Source organism: Centruroides sculpturatus, unplaced genomic scaffold, assembly GCF_000671375.1.
Source record: "Centruroides sculpturatus isolate CEXI.00-Female unplaced genomic scaffold, Cexi_2.0 scaffold1079, whole genome shotgun sequence".
Taxonomy (NCBI): Eukaryota; Metazoa; Arthropoda; class Arachnida; order Scorpiones; family Buthidae; genus Centruroides; species Centruroides sculpturatus.
The window spans coordinates 16,453-27,682 of record NW_019385267.1 but is presented as its reverse complement, the minus strand read 5'-3'; the positions used below and the strand labels follow the sequence as shown (position 1 = coordinate 27,682).

Sequence of the window (11,230 nt, the reverse complement as noted above, 5' to 3'; positions counted from 1 at the left end):
CTGGGGTCGACTGTAATAGCAACAGATAAATTTTCCTCTTTAATAATAATTGATTTAGTTTAATGATTATCGAAATTAAGCATGTTTAAGCTGAATTAATTATAATTAATTTTTTAAAAAAATCATTATTATTCTTATATAAAATATAAGATTTATTCGAAATTTACATTACAATTTTTTCATTCATAAAAATAAAATGTATTATTTTTTTTCAGGTAGAAAGGGGGAAAAAATAAACTTATATACAAATAAAAGTTTAAGATTTTGCTTGTATTTTCCAGTAAAACATTCTAACAGATGAAAATACTTATTTTTAAAATACAATTTTATATGAGATTCTTCAAAAATTTAAAAGTGTTGTTTACATCCAGATCACAGTTACATCTCGCCCCCATCTTTTTTTTTTATGTGACAAAATGACAAGGATAGGATGAAGAAAATTTCCCATAGGGCACGTTCTATCTTCAAGGAACTTTTAGTGTTTATACTTATGTTACATAAAAAGACATACAAAAAGTTCTCTAAGGGCATAAATCATATAAAATATAATACTGCATTATTTATAGTGTACTTTTTACAATTTAAAAAACCAAAAAAAAAAAAAAATTTAATTAAATCAACAGATAAACTGAATTATTATTTTTGTATCTTCTTATTTTAAAATCTTATATAAAATAGATGAAGGAAGACTTGATCAAACTATATTTTATCTTTAAGATTTCTATCTATCATGTATATAGAAAGAAGAAAAAAAAAAGTAAATGAGATAAATGAGTTATGATCAAAGTTACAGCGAATCAACGAAAAACATTATTTAAAATAAAATAACATAAAAAAAACAAGGAATAAATTTTTAATTTAATAAAATATTTGTGTTCATTTAAAATTCCTTTTCTCATATTGTAATTTGAACCATTGATGCCATAAAAATATTATTTAGAAAGTAAATAAACGTAAATGTTAAAGCGACCGATTTTAATAAATGGAGCACGTTTCCACGTATTTTTACGTTTTTAAGCTTTAAAAAAAAAGATTGACTTAATAAAAAAAATATACACAATGTTCAAATATTGAAAAGTTTTGTTATTTTATAAACATTTCTTTACATTTTTTTTTTTTAATTTCTTTTTCTACATTGAATTCTTAAAGTAAAAGAATCATAGTCATCATGTACACTGTGTATCTGCAGGAAGCTATTTTACATTTTTAATATATTCTCATATTAAAATATAAAACAAACTTATCTAAATAAGAGTGCATTTACAAAATCTTTTTATTACTCTGTGTCTTGCTATCAGATTTTAATCAAACTTTTGGTATATTAATATTGTTGTATAGAATGTAGACGTTTTCCTGTTTATTTTTCTTAATATACTTGAAATATTACTAAGATTATATATATATAACTTTGAGAAACTTTTAACCAATAAAAATCGCAATTTTTTAAAGTAATTTATCACATGACATGAAGAAAATCTATTAAATGAGGCCTTATTAATAACACAATATTACTTTCTGAACTATAACTTATATGTACTGTAACAATTTTTTTTTTTATTTTTTATAATATATATTTGNGTATTACAGGCTTTCTAATGCATCGAATGCTTCACTCTGTCCATGCATTTGATGCAATAGAAATTACTTTATTGCACTGTACTGGAATTAAATTTAATATTTTAAGTCATTTGTGTATTATGTTCTTGCTTATCTTTTCAATATTATTATAATTTAATGCAATTGTAAAGAATTTGCCGTATTATCAGCTCTTCTTATTCAGTTTCATAAAATAGATATAATAAATTAAAATGTTTTTATAGTTAAAGGTAACTTTTGTTTTACAAGTCGACCCCCCTATAACACTGTTGATAATTCCGTTTTATATGAATTCCATGTTGTACGAGTCATTTAGATTTTACAAATACGTGAGCAGTTCACAGCCCGGCACACGTATTTGTAAAATCTAAGTGACTCGTACAACATGGAATTCATATAATACGGAATTATCAACAGTGTTATAGGGGGGGTCGACTGTAGTTAAAAATAATTTAGGAGTATTTTGATGGAGTTGGTATGACAAAGTCAATGTTCGACTTGTATTTTGATAATCACAAGTCCCTCTAATATTCTTTATAAATCATATTTGTCAAAAGTAATACACGCTGATTGACTTATGTTACCGTTTTATCATTCAAACTGCAGATGAACTGCCTTTCAGAATGAGAATTTCAGTTATAACTTCAACCTATTGATTCCTTTATATAATAAAAAGTGTGATCTATTTTGATTTATGATATAGAGAAAAATCAACCAGAACAAATCAGGAAAATTGTATGTATATATATATTTATAAATACAAAAATTTAAGTAATATTCTCAGCATTATTGCTTTTATAAATTGCATATATTAAAATTGAAATATGTAATTAACTAATTCTTTAGTCATTTTGAACATCAGGAGCAGAAAACAATAATTTTAATTTATAAAATTTGTTAATTATAATATGATTTATATTCACAATTATAAATTTTATACAGAATAACGTTGACAAATAAGATCTGGAGCATATTTTTTGAATTCATCGTAACAAGTTTTAAGCCATTCTGCTGTAGCCACAATTTTAAATCTAAATGCTTGATAACACGAGTCTTCTCTTATATCTTCAAAATAAAGTGAAAAAATATATATAAAAAAACTGCTTTTTTTTTAATGAAAACTCAAATACTTTAATGCTTACCGAGATAGGTAATGAGTTCGCCTAGTAAGGTCTCATCAAATCTGTGAAAAACACTATCTATTTCACCACTATTATCTTGAACGTATCTTACCATTTCCAAAATTTGTATAGCAACGTACTGTAAGCTTGAAATTGGAATTAAGTACGGATCGATATAATATTTATCTTGTAATACCAAAACATCGTGAAGATCTACAGAATCATCTGCAATCCTCATTATTACCAATCTTTCTAAACACTTTATACGCTAAAAAAATCAATATGTATATATAAATTATAAATAATTATTCAAACGAAAAAGAATTTATTAGATTAATTACTCGACTACGAGGGAGAGAAACAAAATAATCTTGCATATGTCCTCTATTCATCCATTTTACAAAAAACTTTTTTAACTCGTGTATGGTCTTCGCAAAAGCTCTTATTTCTGCCACAGCGTATGGATTTAATGGTTCCTCCTATAAAAAATACTATGTATATAAAAGAAACTTTTACACGAAAATATATATAGATTTGTTTAAAAACTTACTGAAGGATTTGATTTCACAATGAAATTCCTTGCTTGTTTTAAGTAATACGAATTCTTACGTTGGTCATATTCTAGGAAGGAAGAATTTTTTGTTTATAAAAATTTAAATAATTTATTCCAAATTGTTTTAATCTAGCATTTTTAAAAAAAATTATAGTTAATTTATTAAATAAAATTACAGTAAATAATAAGGCTCACTTCCAACTTTAATCACCATCATTCCTTTAGAAATACTTTGATCCATACGACAGAATTTACAACTATTTTCGTTTACACCGATTTTTATTAAGGGACAATTTCCACTATGAGAGCAAAAATAAATTTTTCTGTAAATGACAGTAGTTACAAAGAAATATTGACAATATTTGCATGCGTGTGCTCCATAATAATAGTTCCAAGCTGGTCTCAAACATACTACACAACGTAGATTCAAATTTCCAGCTATAAAAAAAAAAATAGGGGGATATTTAGGCCTATATATATAGGAAAATAAGGTGATAAATACTTTAAAAATATAATAATAAGAGTATTATTTATTACATCTTTGCATCATGCCACCTAAATATATTTGTAAACTTTTGAAATCAGCCATAGTCCAATATCTCGAATTCGTATCCTATTTAATATAATTATTAATTAATAAATATTATAGATCTTAATATAATAAAAAAAGAATATTCTTACTCGCTTTTTTTTAAAGAATAATCCACGTAAAAACAAAGATTATTAAGGTTAATGTAATAAACTTCACAGGTTGTCTTTTAAATTTACATATTTCGACTATAATGTATTTTCAATTAAAAGTTTTTTCATAACGAGAAAAATTATAATATAAACTAATAATAATTATTTTTAAAAAAACTATAAATATTTGCATTATTTATTAAATTTAAATAATCATTTTATTTTAATTATGTAAAATTTCATTTAAATTCACCTGATTATAATTAAAAGCTTAAGAGTATAGAAACAAATTCTTTTCTTTTATTATTAGTAATTACTAATACTGTAATATAATTAATTAATTAATTATAATTAAAAATTTCATTTTTTTTATTAACTTTAATTAATGTTATAACATTATATAGGGATAATACATCGTAATCTGATAGTCGTATGCTATGGTTAATGAGAGAGACGAACATCTCTAATCATAAAACAATCCATTATAACAGAGTAAACATCTTATTTATTATGATTGAAATTCTTTTTACATATATATTATGCAAATAAATGTACAGAAACATTAGATTTTACTCATAGTATTTACATCACATTACAGAAAGTAGCAACATTAAATACACGTGTTATATAATCAGAAATCACTAAAACATCGTTTATATTAATAATAACACAGGAACATGGCATAACACTTGACATCAGTATCAATAGAATATTGTATTTACATAATAACATTAATAAAAATCCGGTAAATTCTCTTAGATTTAATCTTTTCTTTATATAGATTTTTGATGGTAAAATCTCATAAAATATGATGATAAACATCTAAAATTATATATTAAAATTAAAGAAATGATTCTATTTATCGAATTAAAGCACATGTTTCTTCGTCATCGCATAGAGAATTTATTATAGTATGTAGTCATATAAATTTTTGATACCAAAATAGCTCCTTACGTTAAGTTGTTATTGTAACTTGTTCATTGATTGCAATTGCACACATAAATTGATAAACATATGTACTTGATACTAACTCAAAAACAAGTTATTAATCAAAATATCANATATATATATATATATAGAAACTCATAAAGTTAAGCTTATCAGAAAATATAGATTGAAATAAATATAAATCATATAAACTACCAGACGAATCTCTTAAATTTTGCTTATCTTTAAAACATAAATTCTTATAACTGGACGTTTACATCTAAAAATTTTGTGGTTCTCTCTATATTATACAAAAACTTCCTATAATTGAGCAAAAAATGTGGTCGTATACAATAAGAATAAGAATAACCAGAAGTAGCAATTCTTTCAGAAACTTGCAAGAATTTCGTCATATTACTTGACAGTTTTATTATTACTTTTTCAAACTCGATAATTTCTTTGATATATGTACAGAATAACAATTTAACATTATATCAGAATATATATATATATATATAATAGTCATTTTATGAGATAATTTAATATTATTAATAAGCGCATCAACTTTAGAAAACTAAGAAAACCGCATCATTAAGAGAAGAAACAGAAGAACTTATCATAAAAAAATGATTTAAAATGTATTAAATAATGCATGTAAGGATGCGAAATGGTTATTTTCATCCATTTGCATCAATAATTGAAAGGAGTGAAGAAAATATATCATTGACTCGAGAAATGAATTATTTACCATTAGATAACATTTAAGTAATGGCAAAATTGATTTCTTTTTACTCGACGTTTTATTGATCAAACCTTCTACTTTTCCTTTCTTTCTTTTTAAATAATTTGTAGTTATTTATATGTATATTATTTATTCTAAAATCTAAATGATAAATCATTCAATACAACATATAAGACACGAAGTAAATTCTTTCTACTAATGTAATTTGTATAAAAAAATATTGAAGACGAAAGTTAAATTAGAAAAGTGGAAATAAAATTTAAGTTAAATGCATTAAATGTTACAAATATATCATTTTTTATTATCGCGTATGTGAGATATTAAACACTTTTTTTTTAATTAAATTGAACAAACAGAAAGGAGAACTTTATAATTTAATGCATTCATGGAAAACAAGAGCTACCATTTTTAGTTTATTCACTCGAAAAAAACATAAAGTGTAAGAGAATATATCAGAGGAAAATGATACACTTTATAAAGAAATATAATTCATAAATCGTATTCTTCTTGGTATTTTTCATTTGTATGAATTCCCAGATGGATAATTTCAAAAATTCAAGAGTTTCTTTATTTCTTTTACGTCTATTCATTTTTTTTTCACCTCTCCTTTATATAATAAGTAAAAATACTTGTACTTCTGTAAAAGTTTTTACTACAAACTTTTAATTAATTATTAAAATTAATTAATTATTTTGATTTTTATAAGAGAAGTTTGCAAAAATGACAACATTCTGTCAATATTGTAGAAGATAGAAATCTATGGCAAGTGTTCTTATCTGAAGAGCTTCTACTCGTTGACAACATAAAGCCACTTCAAAAAATGAAGATAAAGTTTGAACAAGAAAGAACTAATTGTTGCTATCGATCTAGTAAAAAAAGAGGCAACGTTCATCAAACTATTGAGAACAACAAATCCTTAAGGTTGAATCATACTAATCGAGACAATGAGGAATAAAAGGATTTTCTATAATTGCTACGTTTCTTAAATACAAATGATAAATTACATTTAAATACTTACTAATACTATTATTTAGCGGTCGTGATAATTTAATTGGAGAATAAATAATGATAATTCCATTATGCCAATCTTGTATCTTCTCACTTCTATTTTAGTAAATCCCTTTACTATATATACACTTTTTCTTCTTCTTCTTCTTCTTCTTTTATAAGAAAAATATATATTTAAAAAACATTTTTAGAGCAGTTTTTTGTGACCTAAATCTATAAATATACAAGATTTAATAGTATGTTTCTGAAAGGAAATATTTCAAATCTCCTGTATAGTACTGTACCTTAAAACTTATTCTTATAACAACTGAATACGGTACATTAAATGTGTATTTTGCTATTTCGTTTTACGTTATTATAAGATAGAATTTTTTAACATTTTTTTTCCCTTTTAAATCTGGAAAGAATCCAGCAATTGTTTAAAATATTTCAATATAAAAAATTCAATAAAATAGTTTTTCTCTCATCCAACTTTCTTCATCCTTTTAATATACTTACTCGAATTGAATACATTATATAAATATAAGTTATTTAATTTAATTAAATTGATATATATATATTTATACGCATGTATATATAAAATTTTTCTTAATAAGATATACTAATTTATTATTATTTTTTTTCCTTGGTTTGTAATGGGAAGACAGCTATAGATGTTGTCAAAAAATTTCTACTCTATTTTTAAATTTATGTAGGCTACATTCATGTCCTACTATGTGCTCAATGTCTTGGAAGAAGTACAGTTGAAATATGATGTCATTTAAAGAAGTCAGAACATGTATTGTACTTATAGGCGCCATCTTGGAAACATATTGGTTCCTCATAAATAACGTACCATAGATGTTCTTAAAATAAATAAATAAATATATATATATATATATCATAATCACTGAATCACTGCAAAAATGATATAGAGCGAAATGGNTAACATTAATTTAATTATTATTATTATTCTTATTATTTTTAAATTAATTTTATCACGAATAAATTTATTAAATATTTTTGTCAACAGATGGAGACAGGATGCAGTATTGAGGCTAGCTTTGTTTTTTTTTTTAATGGTGTTAATAGGAATGAGAAAGGTTTATGGCAAAAAAGAAAATCGTTAATTGTTTTCACTGCTAATAAAATAAATTTTGCATCATTTTAGTAAAAATTACATAGAAAAAATCTTACGAATTTATTAAGATGATATCAGAGAGTAAATATATTAATCCTATAAAGGAGAAGAAGATTCCATCTGTAATTTAAAACTTCATTAATCTTTCTTCTAGATAAGACACGAGGAGGAGAGTTCGTGATTCTTGAGTGATGTTGTGTCATAGAAAAGTACATAGACAATCATTCAGTTATAAGATATTCATAGATGGATTCTATTCGATAAGAGCAACCATTCAATAAAGTGAAAGTTAAATAAATGTGATCTGTGTGCCAGATAAGTTAATTATAATTTTATAAAAATAATAAATTCGAATATACAATCGATAAAAATCAGCAAAATTCCTCATTGAAAGAGCGCTGTTTTCTTTTGAAGTTTTTCAAGATACCTTAAAGCTTTTGAAGAATTATTCATAAAAGAAATGATGAAAATAAATAAACTTTCGAATATTTATCTAAATTTACGCATTTGGACCGTTTCCAGTTCGGTAAAACAGCTGAAAATGCTCAGTCTAACACCGAAATCCATCACAATACACTTTATTATATGAAAAGTACTCGAGGACCGTTTATTTGAGAGGAAACGAAACAAGTGTGTGTGTGTATGTCCATTAAAACCCTTTCAGAAATATACGTAATTAAGATATATTATATATAACAGGTGAATTTGATTAGTTTAATGTATACTTTAACGGAACATATATATATATATATATAAAACAACACTAATTTTTATCTTTTCTAAGTTATTTTTAAGTTATTGTTATATTTTGTTATTACTTTTAAAAGAAGTGATTATATTTTTACTTAAGTTTTTTATGGATTTATTTTACTGATAATTGTTTTAAATATTTTAATGGAATTTTTTTACTTAATCTTTGTTATTAAAACTTATTTTTTTTTTAGCATTACACAAACTTAAAAGATATTATCTTACTCCATTCCTTTAAAAGTAATGTGTACTGTCGACATGAAAGTAAAATATTAAAGATATTTCAGCAGCGAAACAGTAGAAAACCGCTCGATTCTTTCTTTAGTCTCCATAGAATCAATTATTATTCGCTTCATTCATCTATATTAAAACTCAACAGATAGTAAGAGTAGTTACTGTCATGTTTATTAAGTAAATAAATAAATATATATATATATATATAGAGAGAGAGAGGAAAAAAACATGAAGAGTTCCTTAATTGTTACTACTAATAAAATAAATCCTGTAAATTCATATTTACTTAATAAACATGACATTAACTGCTCTTCCTAAGTATTTAAACGTTTATGACTTCTCATTATTTTATGGAAATTTGTTAAAGGAAAAATATATATTAAATAATACGTTAATTAAAATTTAATCCTTTGCATTTATATCTACCGATATAAGATAAGAAGATTTAGAAAATATACATTCAGTATACATTTTAATTAATTTATGGAAAATTTACTTTAAACTGCAAGCTGTAACGATTTTTCATTAACAACCCTTGGAGTTAGAATGATTCAGTAAGATTTCAAGAGCCCCAAACATTTACTTTCGTGTTAAAATTAATTCTATTAAAGGTTAACAATGTAAAGTAAGTTAAGAAATGATCCTTTTCTTAAACAAAAAAAAAATCACGGTAGCGTGTAAAATTCAATTGTGTTTGCATTGTTAGAAATTTAATATAATTTGGGACTCGAATAACGTTTTTTTTATTTTAAGCCTTTAATACTATTTTCAAAATTAATTAATTAATTTTTTTTATAGATAAAATTCAATTTTATATGTTAGATTTCTATGAAAAAAGTCGTAGAACATTGATAGACAGCATAAAATCAAAAAGAAAAGAAGACCAGGCACTGAGTATTCTTACCATACAGTTTTTCTTCTCCCAGTTTCAAGTCACGTTTACTAAATATTTCTTTTCTGTATTTCTTCAGCTTTAAGATACTTCAAACAGTCGATTCTATCGAACAAAAAAAAAAATCAATTTATAACTACTAAATATACCAAGTTCTTTAGTGAGTTTTTTTTTTTTACATTTAACATTAGAATACAAAATCAAAATTCAGATGTTAATGTATAATGTAGTTTAGCATATTTGATAAAATGCTTGTTATTCTCTGTTAGAGAATATATTCAGTAAAAGGTTTATTGCCCTTTACAATTGATACAATATTCTGCCATTTCAGTTTATTGCCATCTTAGGAATATTACAGAATATTCATTAATAGCGTATACTTAAAACAGGAGAGGTTAATTAATGGACGATGAAAATTAAATCAACAGAATGCTTAATAATTATTAACTTGTCTAAACATATCTTGATTTAATAAATAACTATTAATTTTCAATTCGATCTTTGTTAAGACAATGTTAAATTCTGTCTTTTGAAGTAATTTTCTCCTTGATTTATTTAATAGAAAAGTATTTTTCCTTTGTTTTCTATAATTAGTTCAACTACACAAAATTGTTCCTCTTTAGTAGATAATTTCAAAAGGATATTCGATAAAATTTAAATGTTAAATCTTTCTATGGATAAATTAAAATCAATTTAAAATTTATTTCTGTACTTTATAATTAATTTTAAACTATACATTACATTTTAATTTTATTCAAGAATCACTTTTCACGTCGTTAAGTTTGTATGTAATTTTATTATTCTCTGATCCTTTACACAAAGCTTTTATAATAAATTTCCTTGAATAGTTTTAAACATTCACGACATTTTTTTATTAACATTTCAATATATAAAATTTATCTTTCTGTTTGTCTCAGCAATTTTTTTTTTATATTTTAACATCTGTTTTTTACAAACTTTTATATATTTTATGATAAAGACTTATAGTTGATTCTTCAATAAAGTTTTTCTTTTATACATATTTAATTTTATTTTAGACATTCGAAGTGGTTCTACCTCTGAAGGTGTTAGATCACTCTCGAATTTGGAATAAATCAAAGAAGAAAACCCCATTCCATGGTCCAAAAGTGAGTGGATAAAACCATCGAACAATAGTAGTTGACCGCGAGTTCGTGCCTGATCAACGTGGAATTTTTCGGGTATTCTTCGTACATTTAACACCTAAATAGGGACCAATTTATATAGGGATGCACCTCCTCGACAGATCGTCCTTGTGTTGCCATCAGTCCAATTTATCTCGTTCCTCCCATTTATCCTATTGTAAGCTTGGTCAAACCTATGATGGGCATTGATAAAAGGCATTACTAAATGCTCGCAAAGAGAAGAGAATTTAAAAAAAGAAGGGTATATTTTGTACAGTTAAATCTACACACAGAAAAATATACCAGTCGACCCCCTATAACACTGTTGATTATTCCGTTTTATATGAATTCCATGTTGTACGAGTCACTTAGATTTTACGAATACGTGAGCCGTTCACAGCTCGGCACACGTATTTGTAAAATCTAAGTGACTCGTACAACATGGAATTCATATAAAACGGAAT

General features: G+C 24.4%; 1 protein-coding gene across 1 annotated transcript; it reads right to left on the bottom strand.

The window, feature by feature from the left end:
- Positions 1–2,366: 2,366 nt before the first annotated feature.
- Positions 2,367–9,643, bottom strand: LOC111636901. Its single transcript, XM_023382290.1, has 7 exons — positions 9,637–9,643; positions 3,808–3,883; positions 3,466–3,708; positions 3,268–3,338; positions 3,059–3,196; positions 2,739–2,985; positions 2,367–2,661 (listed from the first exon to the last, which is right to left on the bottom strand). Exons 1-7 carry the CDS (start codon positions 9,637–9,639, stop codon positions 2,531–2,533), a joined length of 909 nt encoding a protein of 302 aa, XP_023238058.1. The 5' UTR covers positions 9,640–9,643; the 3' UTR covers positions 2,367–2,530.
- Positions 9,644–11,230: the final 1,587 nt, after the last annotated feature.